Source organism: Plasmodium berghei (assembly GCF_900002375.2).
Source record: "Plasmodium berghei ANKA genome assembly, chromosome: 4".
Lineage (NCBI taxonomy): Eukaryota > Apicomplexa > Aconoidasida > Haemosporida > Plasmodiidae > Plasmodium > Plasmodium berghei.
In genome coordinates this window covers 680,493-698,773 of record NC_036162.2, presented here as the reverse complement: position 1 = coordinate 698,773, position 18,281 = coordinate 680,493, and the positions used below count along the sequence as shown (strand labels likewise).

At 22.5% G+C, this 18,281-nt stretch overlaps 2 protein-coding genes across 2 annotated transcripts; one reads left to right on the top strand and one right to left on the bottom strand.

Annotated features, from left to right (window-relative positions):
* Positions 1-1,393: 1,393 nt before the first annotated feature.
* PBANKA_0418100 (conserved protein, unknown function) lies at positions 1,394-9,724 on the top strand (the record flags this gene model as incomplete). The annotated part of the gene is made up of 1 exon (XM_034568228.1): positions 1,394-9,724. The coding sequence occupies one exon, from the start codon at positions 1,394-1,396 to the stop codon at positions 9,722-9,724; it is 8,331 nt and encodes a 2,776-aa protein (XP_034420238.1).
* Positions 9,725-10,849: 1,125 nt separating this feature from the next.
* PBANKA_0418000 (ATP-dependent RNA helicase DDX60, putative) lies at positions 10,850-18,281 on the bottom strand (the record flags this gene model as incomplete). The annotated part of the gene is made up of 2 exons (XM_034568226.1): positions 10,850-11,290; positions 11,460-18,281. 2 exons carry the CDS (start codon positions 18,279-18,281, stop codon positions 10,850-10,852), a joined length of 7,263 nt encoding a protein of 2,420 aa, XP_034420237.1.

Here is an 18,281-nt window from a genome sequence, read left to right as displayed (position 1 = left end):
GAACAATTTTGTTTTTTCCTTTTTTAAAACTAATATATTTGCAATTGATAGATATTTCTTATAAGCTTGTATAACATTATTATTTATATAATGTTCAACTCATCCTTTTTACCACATAGTACACGCCAATTTCCATTTTGCTATTCATCATTTCCTCTTATTTACTATATTTTTGGTTGTTCATACTTATCAATTTGTATATAAACACATAATTTATGATGTTTATTCTATAAATCATGCATAATAGTTAAATAGCACGTACATGCATATGTATTATATACATATATATGCAAGTGCATATACATGTGGTTTATTCTTTAGCTATTTCTATCATTCTATGTAAACATGTGAAGAATACACGAATACAAAATATGATTTATACATGACATATATTTATAGCGGTATTTCAATTCGTATATATGTATAATTTTCATAAAAGTCTAATAAGAATGTAAATGCTTGTTTTAACATGGTAAATATAAAATGATATTCTCGATACATTATAAAGTAGCTTACTAATAGAAATTAAAATTGCCAAATAAATATATATGCACAATTAGTAATAATGCATGATCCTTTAATTATAAAAAATATATAAAAATCGGGTTATTTTAATTGGAATTTGAATATCTCTCATTGAATTTATTTTTTTAAATGTAATTCTATATTATTATATTCCCATTTCATTTATATATTATGTTTTTTATTTTATGAAATCGATGGCCTATCTAAATATGATAAAAAAAAACCTTCTCTAACTAATAAAATGTGTCTTACTACAGCAATTATTATAATATATAACCATGTAATATATTTATACTGTTTATTGAATTTCATCATTTATTTTTTTTTTAATAAAATGCATACAACTCTTGTTTTATATTTTTACAAATGTTTTGAATTTTTTTGTATCCCTGTGCATATATGATATGTGTACTCACATATTTATAATGTAAACGAATAAATAAATAAATTGTTGTATATATGTAAATGAATGGAACTTTATTCGTTAGAACGTACATGTATACGTATCTATTAGAAAATTATATTTTTAATGTTCTAACATTTTATGTATTTTGTTTTTATTTTATTGATTTTGTGTCAATATATATTTTTTATGAATTATTAACATAATAAAATTAATAGTTTCTATTACATTAAGATATTAATTTTATGTAACGATTTACATTAATATAATTAAATAGATAAATGTCATAATTATATTTGGTCAAAACAAGACAAAAAAATAGTTGTCTTCATTAAATAAAACGTACATATTTTTTATTATCCACAAGTGGAGATTTAAGTAGTTACTATTATATAAATATGTTCTTATGTATTTTTATCAATTATATTTTAATAATATAAAAAAACTTTGAACATACGCAGAAAAATGATATATTTGACAAATTTAAGAAGTGATGATCTCCTTTTTAAATATCATGATGCAGAATTCGTACTAAATAATTATAGAAGCAGCCATATTTTTTTAAGTAATACATGTAAACTTAATGGATCTTTATATGATTTAATAGAAACTAATAGGGACAAAAAATATATAAATGCTTATTTATCATGCTTACACGAAAATAGACACATTTTTTACAACGAATACAATACTCCTCAAAATGATGATAATATTAACCAAGGTAATAAAAGAAAACTGCAATATAATAATAATTTTAATAATTATAATCCCAATCTTACAGGCTTATATAAAGACAAACCCAATTGTGATCATATCAGAAATCATAAGATCGTGAATCGCAATACTATTTATAATAAAATAATAATTAAAAAAATTATAGCAAATAAATATAAGAAAAATATAAAACACACTATGCTTCGAAATAAAAGAAAAATTTCACAAAAATATATTATATCAAATAATGTAAATAGCATTATATTATATTCATCAATATTCCCATATGGTAAACAAAATGAAATTAACAAATTATATAATATATATATAAAACTTAATATAAATCAATCCAATTTATTTTATTTGAAAGAAAAAATAATGCAAGATATAAAATATTACTTTAACCAATGTATATATAATGATTATCGATTAAATACTTTACTCCATAGTTTATTATACAATGATGAATATATAAAATGTATTCAAAAAATTAATTTTAGAGAATGTGATAGTGTTAAAAATACTGAATTTATTCAATTTCAAAGAAAAACTATGCGTGTAATAAAAATACAAAAAAAAAAAAAACTATGTAATTTATTTTATAAACGAATATATATTAATAAAATACCAAATAATGTTGAAGAATATGTCAAATTGCTTCAGCACATTATTGTGTTGTACTTTTTTATTATTTACCATGTCAATTATATTAAATATTTAAAAATAATTAACCGATTATATATTTATTTCTTAATTTTTATAAATATAGTCTCTCATACCAACTTTGATGATACTAACTACAGATTCAAGATTAAAATGAATTATAATAAAAAAATTTTGATTGTTAAAAAACCAGAATATTTAAATGTTTTCATCTATCAATTATATGAATTTTGCTCAAAATTATGTGCTATACATAATACCATTTATATAATATTCTTAAACAAATTTTGTGATATCCCAAATATTGGATATAAAAAAATTGTGCCTTTATGTATTATTATTGTTATTTCCCCTTTTTATCTTAGTATTGAGATACAAGAAATAATAATAATATTAGTTATTTTTAATAAAATTTTATTAAAAGACAATGTGAAAAACAATAAATTATCATCATATGTAAACTCCTATGAAGTCGACAAAACATATTTTATGATATTTAATTTTTGTAGAATAATTAATATTTCCTATGATTATGCCTATTTGTGTATTATTCATGTGAATCCGCTATTTCAAATACACCTTAATAATAGCACATATGATATAAAATATTTCCATGGACTTATATCATTCATCTCAAAATATAATAATATCCATGCTCTCTTAGATATTTACCATATCATCATAATTTGTACTCTCAAAAATATTAAATTGTTTTCCAGACATATAATACTATCAAAAAACAGTTTTTTTAATTTTAGAATAATTTTATACTATACATGTTCAACTGAATACATATATGAATATATCATCGTATTGCATCTCGAAAATGTCCTTATTATCCTTCTAACATGTAATTTGCGAAATATATGGTTGCAAACAATAATGCCAATTTTAGGAAGATGCGCAAATGAAAAAATCCAAATTATAATTCTTTATATTAATTCTAAGCTATCCAAAAATATAGAAAATTGTAGTAAACATGAGCTAGTAAAAATACACTTTATTTCAAATAATATATGTTTCATACGCGAAAATGTAGTAAACTATCTATACTACAATGTCCATAAGCAATTTTTATATTATCTAATAAATTGGAAAATATATTTTACAGTATTCGAATGCTTTAAATTCTTTCAAAATCATATTTTTAGCATAAAATTACTTGAGGAAAAAGAAAAAAGCATTCATACAAAAATTATATTAAGAAAATTACTAAAAAAATCAAAAAATTATAAGAAAACGAAGCATCATATTATTTATATGTTATTACTATTCTTTATATATTTTTATAAAGTTATAAAATCAAATTTATTTTTATTTATTGATGGAATCAAAAAATACACAATTTCAGAATTGCTATATCCATTATTTGTTGTAATGCAGTATTTATACAAATTTTTACATATCAAAAATGTTTTTTATTTAGCAGAAAAATGTTTTTATATATTTTTGAATAATAAAATAAGTCATGGAATCTTTTATTATACCATTATAAAACGCATTTGTTTTCAAAATTATAATATGGAAAATGTTGTCTTATATAAGATACTAAATTTATTTATATACCAATTTTGTATTTTAGGTAATATACTTATCAAATTATTAAAAAATATAATCCTGTTTCGTAACGAAAAAAATGATATCCATATGATGATCAAGGGGGAAAGAAATTTTCATCAAGAAAACGTTTTTTTTTGTAGTAAATGTAATAATGCCAATATGATTAAAAAATTAATGTGTGCAAATAATTTGAAATATTTCTATATTTTAAAAAAAAAAAAAATTATAAATATTGCTAAACATTCTAAAACAAATAATATTATCACCACATTTAATAAATGTATTACTAAAAAGTTTAATCATGATAAAGCTTGTTTCAATTGTGTATTTTCTTTTTTCCCTAAGATTTTCGGCAAACCATGTAGAATTTATATGCACATTTATAATATGTTTTTAAAACGTCAAATAAATAAAAACAATTTTTATAAATATGCAGGCATTTTAAATAATAATAGTCAAAATAGTTTTGGCTATCGTGAAAGTAATAATATAACATGTTCAAATAATAATGAAAAAGAAAACAATCATAGTACTAAGCACACAGAAGATAGTAAAAAAGAGGAAAGGCACACTTATAAAAATAATAATAATAAGAATAGGTCAAATAATTATGAGCGAACTAATGAAGGAAATATTGGAAATAGTAATAGAAACAATGATGATAATAATGATGACGAAAAAAGGAAAGATAATAACAAAGAAACGAACAAAGAGAACAGTTGCAGGAAAAAAAAAAAAAAAAAAATAAATAATAATAAACTAAACTACAGTATTTGTAAAAATAACAATAATAAAAAATTAAAAACGAACAAAATAGTGGCGCTTAAATCTAAGAGCAATACACAAAGAAAAACAAAATTTACCAAAACAAATCACATGCATAAAAAAAATGAAACCCTAATGGAGTATGATAAAGTAAAAATAGGCAATGTAGTAAATACTAAAAATACATTTATTGGTAACCAACACGAGGAAGACAGTAAAAAAAATATCGTGGCATGGGCTGTTCCAAAATATAATCCACGAATTTTTTCAGAAAATGAAAATGATAATATAACCACTAATTGTAATCCATTAAACAAATATTTAAACCATTTAAAAAACATAAATTATGATATAAAATTTGGAAATGCATACATAAAATTAAGAAAAAAATTAAGTTTGCAAAATAAGTGTCAATTTGAAATATATGAAGCGGAAATTGTTGCAATTGATAATATTTGTAACATGTTTTGTCCATACGTTCAAAATTTTGAAAAATTTTATCATTTACTAAAAAGAAATATAAATAACTATGATTTTTTAAAATCAAAAATGCTTGAAACGAAAGATGTAAAAGATCTTGATATTAATAAAGATAACATAAATGATTTTATTCAAACAAGTAAAGACTATGATTTAATTATTGATTATTTTATTAATAACAATTTCTTAAAGAATCAAAATCTCAAATCTGGGATCGAAAATGGAAACAATTATATATTTCCAACAAATACCAGTACAATCAAATCAATGGTTGATGATTATGTATATCCTTTATCGGAAGAAACGCAGAAAAATTCAATAGAAATGAATAATTCATTTCAAACTTATAATAATGATAATATTAATTTGAAAAGACAAAAAATATCGATTAGTAATAACCTTTTAGAAAAAAACCCAGATAATAGTACCCATAGGAACAATTGCATCAGCTCCATTAACAGTAATAATCGCAATATCATTTCCCAGGATAAAAACAAAGATAATATAATTAACAACGACAATACTATAAATTCAAATAATATGCATAATTCTATAATTATAAATATTGAAAAAAAAAAAAAAAACAATGAAGATAGCAATGTTCCACTGAATACATGTATTCGAAATACATCAAAAAGGAACTTTCATAATGTAGCACCAAGCAAACAAATATATAATGAAAATAGAAATATATTAATTAACAAGAATTCAAATATCACATATTCTATTATTAAAAAGGAAGAAAATCATATTAATAGCAAACAATATATCAACAATAATAGTAGTTGCAGTAGTAAGACAAAATTACTTTACAACAATATTCATACTATTTCAGGACACTATACTAGAAGTAATAAAGAGAAAACTGATTATGAAATAATACCGAATAATGAGGATAACGAAAAAGATTATAAATACAGTAATAAAGAAAGCAGCGAAATGTTTAATGGTAATAAAGATGACCCCATTAGTTTATTACTGAAAAGAGAAATTCTATGCAAACATTTAATTAATGAAGTTAAAAAAATAAGCTTTCTAAAAAAATTTGGATATAAATCTCTATATGACATACTAAAAGAAAGATTCAAAAAATATATACAAACTAACATGAACATAGAATCACGTATAATCTATAATATAATCAAACATATAAGTAAATATATAAACATTAATGAAGTTATAAACAATCCATTTTATATTTATCAAAATTCGATAAAAAATATTCCTAATAATAAATTTGCAATTAAAATATTAAATATTAATGCCTGTAATATACATAAATTAAAATATAAAATACACAGTTTATTATCCGAGGGGAAACAACTTAAAAAGGTCAATATGGAAATTACTAATTATAAAAGAAAAAAAAAAAATGAGCGAAATATTTGCCTATCGCACGAAGAAAGTTTAACATCTTATGAAATAAAAAAAAAAAAACATTTAATACTTTCTAAAAATGACTTTGATTTTGATATTATGCTATACACACATTGCAATTCCCATTTGCCTAATGATAAACAAGCACGTTTATCAAAAAAGCACCCAATAATCGGCAATAATGTTTATAGCCATAATTCTATACCTAAAATTATAGATATAAACAAAAAAAAATTGTATACAAAATCGTCATCAAATTATATTGACAATGTTAACAATGAAAACTATCCTAACGTTTTATTGTCTAATGAAAATTTTATTACTAATGAAAAGTATCAAACAAAAACTATGGGTCAAGACTCCTTAAAAAATCATGAAAAAAATATTCACCATATCAATATAATGAGCAGTAATATTAATCATAATAGTAGTAACGCTATTATTAATGCCATTAATATTGATATAAGCAATATTGAAAGAAATTTTAATAGTATGCTTAATTGTAGTATTAACAATCAAATTAGCTATACCAACCCTAGTCAGGATAATGATACAAGTATAGAGAACAATAATTGCTCTTATTTTTGTTGCAAATATTGCCTAAATATCTATTATGATAATCGTATTATTAACACATGCAAATTGAATCAGGAAACATTTGATAACAATGTGCTCAATAGTCGTTGGAAAATGTGTAATGATAATATAATCAATGAAAATGACATACACGAAAGTTTAAGGAAAAAATATATGACCATTTCAAATAAAAGTAAAATGGAAAAAAATACTAAAAAAATCAAATTCCAAAACAAGTTAAAAATAGTGAATATGACTAATGTTAGGAAAAAAAAAGTGGAAAGGAAAGATACTCAAGAAGCCAACACAAATCGAAACCGTGTTTCATCCAATAAAAATATTAATTGTGCAAAACTCGGAAATAATATTAAAAAAAATAATATAATTAAAAAAGAAAGCAATAATACTTCCAAAAATGTAAAAGAGTCACAATTAAAGCTGAAAAGCATTATTATTAACAAAAAAACAAGCAAACAGGCAAATATACACACTAATATTTTAAAAACAAAGGATGAAGAAATATATGAAAAGAATAAAAATAATTATATACAAGATTATGCTAAAGACAAATTTGTTAATGAAAAAAAACAAATGGAAGGACCAAAAAAAAAAAAATTAAAAAATATTATTTCAAAAAATGCTTTACCATACTCCAGTCTAGAATCAGCATTACAAAAGGAGATATTACCATTCAATTCAGGTGCGAAAAATGAAAATTATTTAGAACTTAAAAAATCATTTAATGATTGTTATATTCCACGCAATTCACTCAAATTGAATACCAATAGTTTCAAAAATATTGAACTTAAAGTTTGTAAAAACTGTGAAGAAAGAAATTTAGAAAATGAAAATTCCTCAACAAAAAAAAAAAAATATAATAAGTGTATATATATGAATGCAATACCAAAATTTTTGTGGTCTTCAGTTGGAACTACAAAAAATAACGAACATGTTCTAGGTGTAGCAATGCAAATGATTGAAGGATGCACACTAACATATATTATACAAAAACTCAAAGGCACCGAAAATATAAATTATGGATTATTTTTATTAGATATTTGTAAAAAGTTGGTTAAACGTTTAATGCTGATAAGTGAATCTATTGACAATCCTATAATTAATTGGGATACAAAACCAGGAAACATTATGGTAGAATATAAACTTTCAAAGTCAAAAATTATATGCAAAAACGTTACTATAATAGATATAGGAGATGCATTACCAGGAAGATGTTTTTTCTTTCCAACCAATCCATCATATTATGAAAAAATAAAAATTAATAACGCAAATAAAAATTTTAACTTTTTATATTATGTTATTTGTACAAAAGGCTATTGTTCTCCTGAATGTGCATTGTTAGTCTTTTTGTTATCTTCCTTAAATAAATCTGATCAATTTAGGAAAACATGGTATGGCCCAGATTCAAATATTTATCATATTAACAAAACGAAACAATTAAGAATCAAACACAGATGGAAAAAGTTGCTAGATCTCCGTTTTATTCAACCAATTGTAAAAAGAAAGGAAATAACAGATTGTGAAAACCCATTAAATGCAATAATTAGAAATTGTAATTGTACTACTGGAACAAGTGGTAATAATGCAACCTCATATTTAAATGAAAATATTCACATTGATTTGAGAGAAATACATTTGAGTTACGAGCAAAATAAAAATATCACTGATCATAACAATAATGATAACATACATATTAGTAACCACAGCATAAATGATACCAGTAAATGTAACAGCAAAAAAAACAGTGATAGTAGTATTACTAATATAAAAACTGACTTTTCTGAAAAAAATGACTTAAATACATATATAATGTCCACAAACAAAAGCACATATCTTGCTGGATGCATGAACACAGATTTTAACAATAATAATAATCATGATGATAAAGATTACATTTCTTTAAGAGAACAAACTAATGGTAATAATATGCTGAGTGGAAAAAAAATTTATTTACCTAATAATATTTATGATAAAAAAAACAAATTGCATCTTGAATACCCTATGAAAGAAATTGATGAAAATAAATTAGAACATAAAAATTCAGATGAATACCAAAATGATATACTAAAAAATTATTATTTGCATAATGTATGTCCACACGATATCCCTGATGATAATTTAAAAACTGAATATATTGATAATGATGAAATAATGGACTATTTAAATAATAAAGATTATTTATTAAAAAAAATGGAAACTGACTTAAATAATTGTGATAGAAAAGCACGAAGAAAAAAGGAATATGATTATTTAGAAATGCATCCAGTTGATACTTGGGTTATTAAATTTACAACTCAAACAACGATATTTAGTGTCGGCCTAGTATTATGCCAATTATTCGGGGGAAAAAATTTATTAACTGTTGCCAATAAAAATGAAGTCAAGGTTGTTGATTTGTTATGCGAATGGAATTGTAAAAATAGTACTAATATATACTCCGGAGAAAAAAACATTACTATTAATGATCTATTACCAAATAAAGGAATCTTTTCAAATGATATATGGAAGAAAAAAATTGATAAAATTATTAAAAAATGTTTACATTTCATACCATCACGACGATATTCATTTCAACAATTGTATAAAGATCTAAAAATTCTAAAAAAGGAATACGAAACATATTATAATTTAAAAGATTCGTGAACTGCTTCCTCACTGCATAACTACTAAAATTTTAACATTTCATAAGCATTCCTAACATAATGTAACAAAAAAGAAAATCATATCATAATCAAGGCAGATTAATAATATTAATCCGCATATTTCTATATTCTCGAATTTATAGATACCCATATTTACATGGTTAAATTTAATTCCGCTTTTTTTTGTGAATATTTTGTCTATACAAATGTATACTAAAAATTAATAATAAATTATTGAGAATATTTTTTTTCGTTATCTTAGTGAATCTTTTACTATTTTATTTTTCTTACAAATTTATATTGTCATTTTTTTCGGTTTACCCTATTTTTGTCATTTTTTTTATTGTTTAAACCGTCATATATGCGAATATGCATATATACATTATTCACTAGTTCACTTATCGGTATAACATGAATGTTTCACATTCACCTTGTTTTACAAACGTGGCCATGCTTATAGATGCATATATATGACTTTAGCATGTTACTACATGTGCATGCATTGTTTATCCTTTGTCTCTCTATGGGGCAAACTATATTTTTTTAGAAACTTATTAAAAAAATATTTGATCAATATCATTTTATTAATGTAACATGCTAAAAAATGAAAAGGGTTGAACAAAATAGCCAAAGTCATCGAAAATCAAATAAATGCCCCACACAAATCACATCGCCTATATGTTCTCTTATAATGGCGCATAATATATAAAGGATTATGAATATTACTAAATATTATATCCTTTACTTATCTATTTCGAATGTTTTGTGATAAATCTCATATTTTAAACACAATTGTTTCATATTATTATTCCAAAAAATAAGCAGCATAAAGCGAAAAAAACAAAATAAATAATTTAATTGAAATATTTTTTTATTTACGCAAATAGCTAAATGCAGGAATATATTTAACAAATTAATGCATCAAAAATATGTAATAGTCACAATAACGTTTAAAAAGGTTTATTTTTTTACCTTTATAAAAATTAAATATATGTATATATATATATTAATATATACTTATTCATCCATATTAAAATTATATTTTTTATAGTTAGCTTCACCTGCTCTTCCTCCCGTTGTTTTCACCCATTACAATTTATAGCAATTCATCAACTTTTTTCACTCCTTATTCTGAGTTAATAGATTTAAAATGCTTTTGTAAAATGTCCTTCATTGAACTTAGACACGTGTAAAAAACGTCATTTGAGAAATCTTTTTCTCTCTTAATTTCATATAAATAATTTTCAATGTTTTTTAAAGAGTCAATAAATCTATCTATAATATACCAAGTATATTGTCCTAGTTTATTTTTGTTTCTTAAAACGTAATACTTTCCGTGTAAGAAATAATCTATCATATAAGAGTTTTTTAAACATGCTTTTTCCTCTTTTATTAGTCCATTTTCAAACTTATAAAAATAAACATAGTCTTCCATTATATCTGGAATCATATTTTTTTTCATATCCAAATCAATTAGAGATGTGTAAAGTAATTCACATAAATTATCGAATTTATCGTTTTTATAAAGAGGGGCCAAGAAAGGGGATCTTATATTGTAATTGCCAACCTATAAAAAAATTATCAACAATGAGGAATGAATAATAACAAAATAGTAATACGAGGGTGCACATTAACAAAATGATAAAGATAACACACTAATAAGTAAACAAAAATATCGCAATTAAATTCATATCCACAATCTAGAAAAAATCATATTATATAGCTATGGTTATTACCTTTCCTTTATAATAATTTATGAACTCTGAATTTGTTTTATTGAAAATGTCAACCAAATTTGAAGAAGGGTGCTCCTCAAATATGTATAACTGTGTATATGGAAGTAAGTATGTTTTTTTCCTATTCCACAATTTTAACTTGCTTATAATTATGATTGAATAATTTATTAAATTATTTAATATAAGTTTTTCTAAATTATTAACATGATTTTGTACAGATTTTGGAAGCGTATGTAAAAGAGGGAAATATTTATGACTAAATAATTCCAATCGGTTTCTACTTTTATTATTATAATTGATTAATATATTGGTTAGAGCTATTTTATTTTCTTTTATTTTATTAATAAAATGAGAAAAAATAAACAATAGAATAAAATTCCCTCTTGATTTATCATCTACTATTGTGTTTCGAGAATAATTTTTTTCGAAAGTTATGCAATCAATTATTTTTTGTAAAGATACTTCACTATTTAAGTATGATAAGAATACATTGTCTCCTATAAGATTATGTATAATTCGTTTTCTAAGTAAATGTGTTAATAAAAAGTTATTATCACATTCCTTTTTTAATAATATAGATAATTCAGTTAAATTAATTACATTTCCATCATCATCTAATGCTTCCATTTCAACAAGAATGTTTATATATATAAGAAAATGAATTTTTATCATAAAAGATAATTCTTTTAAATTTTTCTGGTTTTCAAAAATTGATATATATTTTTTTTTCTTCTTATTTTCAATAATTTCGCAAATTAATTCGTTATATTCATATTTTCTATTGATAAAATCGGATGATATATCTTTTTCTTTATATTCTAAAAATTCTTCTTTTCGAAAATTTAAATAATCACTTTCACAAATTACATCATAATTATTCGTGTTATGTGATGCGCTATCACCCTTTATTGTTTTATTTACTCCATCTTTTATACGTTCAACAATTGGATTACTTTCTCTATCTGCTATTGCTTTGTTATTTTCATCATGAAACGCATTTATATAATACAAAGTATTGTAAAACAAACTTAATATACCATTAACTCTACTAAAATAGTTAATATTGATAAATCTGTTTTTTTCGAAAATTTCTTCCTTTTCAGCTACACTCATAGTTTCTTCTTTTTTCTTCTTTTTACTTGGTTTATTTACTATAGCTTTATTTCTATGTGCAATTTCTTCCATTTCTCTATATTTTTTCAAGCAATTATATAATAGCATACTTCTACATATATTTGTAAAATTAACACAATATGTACCTGAAAGTGTTTGCAAAGGGCACGTGATTAATCTTTTTAAATTCTTAAAATTAATATTCCATATTATTATGTTACCATATAAATCAAACCCACGTCGACCAGCTCTTCCAGAAGTTTGTTTAAACAAAAGAGAATTTAATTCATAAGTATGCCCAGTAAATATAATAGATTTACAAGGAATATTTATTCCTAAGGACAAATTTTTATTACTAAATATTATCTTAATATATCCTAATCTAAATAAAGATTCAACTATAATTGTAAATTTGTAAGGTAAAACTTCATAGTGTAAACCTATACCTCTTTTTAAACCTTCAATTAATATGTCCTTATTTTTACGTCCTTCTATTGCTCTTTCTGCGTCCTTTATCAAATCTTCTATTTCAAAAACATAATTGTGATATACTTTTCTATTACAAAAATAAAAATCACCATCATATTCTTCTGAAATGTCTATAGGAGGTTCTGGTATTTCATCTTCATTTAACATATCTAAATAATCTTTATCTAAATTTTGTTCTAATCTTTGGTTTCTAGATACAGTTTTTATTTTTAATAGCATTTCTCTTTGCTTTAATAAATTTTCATATCTTTCTTGCCGTAGCTTATTTTCCATCTTAGTATTAAACGCCCTCTCATCAGTTCCATAGTATTTATCATGTTGCCTTCTCATAAGTTCATTAATCAAATTGATAGTCATATCTTCTAATTCTTTTCTTTCAAAATTAAAAACAATGCATGGTAAAAAATTTACATCTTCTAAGTGTTTTAATAACTCTATTAAATTACCGCTATCTAAATATTCTTGCTCAGCATTTACAGCTTCAGTATATTTTACTAAATCGTTTGATTTGTTTAAATAATATTTTTCATCCAATATAACATTTTTGTATAATTCCTGAAATAATTTTTCTTTTGGGATATCATCTTGTACTTTTCGCTTGTATAAATGTTTCGTTGTGCTTTGCATACTTGTTATTTTCTTATTTTCTTCATCACTATCACTACTACTATCAACTTCTTTGACCATTTCCCTTTTATCTACCTCTTTTTTTTTATTATGTGTTTCCTCTTCTTTCTTTTCCTCTCGAGATACATCAGTATTCTTCAAATAATTTGATAACAACATGTGTATGAACATATCATAGTCTGAACTAGTAATATACTTATTTTGTATTAAATATATTATCATTTCTTTTACACTGTGCATGTAATATATAAATTGTTTCTTATTTATACATCGTGTATATTTGAAATAAAATGAAGGTTCTAAAAATTCTACCAAATCATAAAAATTTTTTTTTCTAGCTAATTCAAATAATAACATTATAATTTCATATATTTCTCGAGGATTGCAATAAAAATCTTTATTAATACCTTTATATAATATATCTCTATAATTATAGCAAGCCAACGGGTTTAAGTGATGCAAATTTCTATTAGTATATACATATAATACTAAATCTGAAAATCTTTCATAAAATTTAATTAAATGCAAATCTTTTTCATTTTTTCCCTTTTTTATCATAACATTTTTTAACCAGTCATAAAAATATTTTATATTACCAATAGTAGCAGATAATGCTAAAAATGGGCAAGTTGTTAAATGAATAATGTTTTCAATTTGTGGCCCATAAAATTCTTTATCTCCAATACAATGAATTTCATCAAAAATTATATATTCAATTCTACTAATAAATTTAGATACTTTTGTCTCTAAACCAGTATTTTCACCCATCGAATAATAAGATAATAAAATATTTTCTAAAACACTAGGTAATATTATAACTATTTGAGCCTCTAATGCCTTATCTTGTGCATATTTATCTGTTAAATATGAGCACAATTTATTTTCCCCATATTTTGAATAACTTTTTGTATTAAATCTTCCATTTACTTCATGAAATACTTGTAAAGCTAATGTATCATTTGGGGCAACATATACAACTACACTATCATTATTTAATCTTAATACCTTATCCATAACATAATAACAAATAAACGTCTTACCACTACTAGTTGGACAAGAAACTAGAATACTTTTTCTTCGATCTACTAAATTTAATATATTATATTGCCAAGTATCTAAAGTAAATAAAACACGTTTATCTTTTATGTTTCCTGTTGTTCTATCTAATAAATAGTACATATAATATAATTGAAATACATGTTCTTTATCTTCATCTATTTTTAATTCACTATATGTTTTTACTGATTCGATTTTATATTTATAAAGTTCTTTTAATTCTTTCCTGTCGGTTTTTTTTACCCTACTCTCTGAATTACTTTCTTCTCTTCCTTTTTTTTTTATCTTATCTAGACCCAATTTTTCCTCCTTGTTTTTTCCACCTTTTGCTCCACCTTTCAATTTTGTTTTTTCTTTTCCTTTTACATTTTTTTTATTTTTACCCGTTTTATCTTCTTCTGCATCGTTATCATTTTCTTCTTCCATCTGTTTCATCTTTATCTTAATATACTCTTCAAATAAATTATAACTACTATTTCTAAACCCAAGTGATAGCAAAACAGTTTGCAACTGAACAATATCTTTTTCAGTTAGATACTCTTTAAATTTGTTAAAAATTTCATTAACTAATTTATAAACTAGCATTACACTTCTAATTGCGTCTGATTTCTGTTTATTAGTTTTGACATTTTTTAATTTTGTGTGCATAATAATATCAAACATATTACTTAAAACCTTTATACTAATCTTAAGTTGAAGAGTTGCATTTTTTATTAAATTACTAACATTATTAAAATTGTATACATCTACTAATCTATTAAAACCTGATATTATATCTAATGACCATGTGTTCATTTCAGAATAATTATTATTGCTACTCAGTTTATTTATTTTTGCTTCTAATACATTATATCTTTCTAAATCTACTTCATATAATTTTTTTTCATTTGATAATTCTTTTCTTTTTAAAATTTCATCTTTGCGAGTTAATTGATTTGAATTTCCTCCTTTAATATTTTTCTTTTCTTCCTTTTCTTTTTGCCCTTTTTTCCCTTTATTATTTTCTTCATCATTATCGAGGTTACTATCATTACCACTTGTATCATCTAAAACTTCAAACATTTTAATGTAATTTTGCTGGTTTATATTTTTTTTACTTTTTTCATCGCAAATACTTGGTATATTCTCTTTCAAAAATGTCTCCTCAAATATTCTTTTCATCCTCATATTAATTACTTTTTTATTTTCTTCATTTTTTAAATAATTATATAATTTTTCAATATTATATATATAATATTTCAACCATGGATGATTTTCTGATATAATAATTGGATGATGTAATGAGCTAATATAAAAATATTTTGCAATTATAGCATTTCGTCTTTCTTCTTTTTGTTGTCCTCGTAATACATTTCTTTCATCTTCTTTTCTTACCTTTGATATTCTAGAATTTTTTGACATTTTTATATAACGCCTATAAATATCATATACTTCTTCTCTCTGTGTAATGTGTAATAATCCACACAACTCAAAAAATTCGTTATCATATTCTATACATTTATCTACATAATTTACTTTATACTTAATTTCTTGACTTTTATTATTTTCATTTATTATATCGTTAGTATTTCTTTCGACTTCATTTGACTTATTATTAATATGAAAAAAATTCTCTATAAACTCATTTTTAATGTTTATCAAGTTAACGTTGAATATTTTATTATCATTTGATATTTCATTTTTGCATTGATTTGCATTTTTAATAGGATTTTCATCTATTTTGTTATAATTTTCAATCTTACTATTTTCTATATCATTTTCGTCTACAACATTTGTTTCATTTTTAGGCAATAAATTAGTGCAATTTAGTAAAAATTCAAAATTAATTGGAAAAAATGGCATATCATCATTTCCTACTACATTTTTAAACGATTTTTCAAAAAACTCTGTATCTTCAAATGAAAAGTCCTCATAATTAATTATATAAATATTTTCTCTTATTTTATAACAAATAAAGCTTATTAAATTATGAACTATTGAAGAATTAAAAAAGTGCAATATATCTGTATTTCTAATATTTTGCAAAATATCACAATACATATATCCTTGTAAACTTTTCAATATTAAATTATAAATATTTAAATAAGATAGCACGTATCCCTCTACTTGTGATTTTATAAAATTATAACTGCAATAATCTTTATCCATTTTTTCGATATCAGGTATACAATTTAAATTTTTCATATTTAATTTTTCTATTAAATAATTATGCATAAATATAAGTTTCACAGCTAAAAATGTGAAATCCTTTTTCTCATCACCCTTAATAATTGTTTCTTTAATTTTGGAATAAAACACATTTAATACGACATTTTTCAAATTAATGTTATCTGATTTCACATTTACTGAAAACAATTCAAGCAGTTCTAATTCTTCTTTACTATAATTTTTTTCATCATTATATATCAAATCATAATCTTTTATATTTTGTGATATATTTATCTGTGTGTAATTACTATTAACATTCTCATAATCTATACTTTCTTTAATATCAATATTATTATATACACTCCTTTCAAATAGCGATGTTGATTCTTCATTTAATTTCTCGACTGTTTTAAAATTTATCATCTTATAATTTATAGAAAAGGCATTCACAGTGTTCTTCTCAATTTCCACATTGAAAAAAAGCACCGATTTTATGTCTCTTAATATATTGTTAATTAAAAGAAAATAAAAGCAAATTGATATTTCTCTAATTTCTTCATTATAGTAATCATATATTTTTTTTTTTTTCAAATATTCCCTACGATTTTTTTCTCCATCTAAAATTTGATCACTGTTGTTATTCGTTTTTTCGTCAACTTCCCTTTCCTTTGATAATGTTACATTATTGTCTAATTCATTTTTTTCATCAACTTCGCTTACATAAAACTTATTAAACAAATATAAAAAAGAAGAACTGTCTTCAACAAACATAAATAAAGGTTTATACTTTATAATGTATATATTATAATTATTATCATTATACCAATTATCAAAAATATAATAAGGAATCAAATTTTTTTTACAATGAATTATAAATGCATTTCTTAAGATATTATAATTTTCAAATAATTTTGTTTCTTTTTCAAAAAACAAATTAAAAACATTAAAAAATATTATATGAAAATTTGAATTACATAAAGCAAAATCCCTTAACACTTTTTCAATATAATATATTATACTACTAATATTCAAGCTATTATTAAAACTAAGAATATTTTGATCTTCTTCATTTTGAAATAAATAAAACTTAGATAATAACATACATACATGAATTAATAAACCTTCCCCATTTATAATATATAGACTAGTATAATCTGCTATTATCCTAAATATATCATGTATGCTACTGTTTAACTTGGAATAAAACAACTCTATTTTAATATCTATACTTATATCCTTATTATTTATTATGTTCTCTATATCTTCTAATTCATTTTCCTCAAATTTGTTAATGAACGAATATCTATTTATACTATCATTCTCTGCTATCTTCAAGTTTTTCAGGTCTTTTAGTTTAGGAACTTTATAAACATTATTAGCTAAAATCAT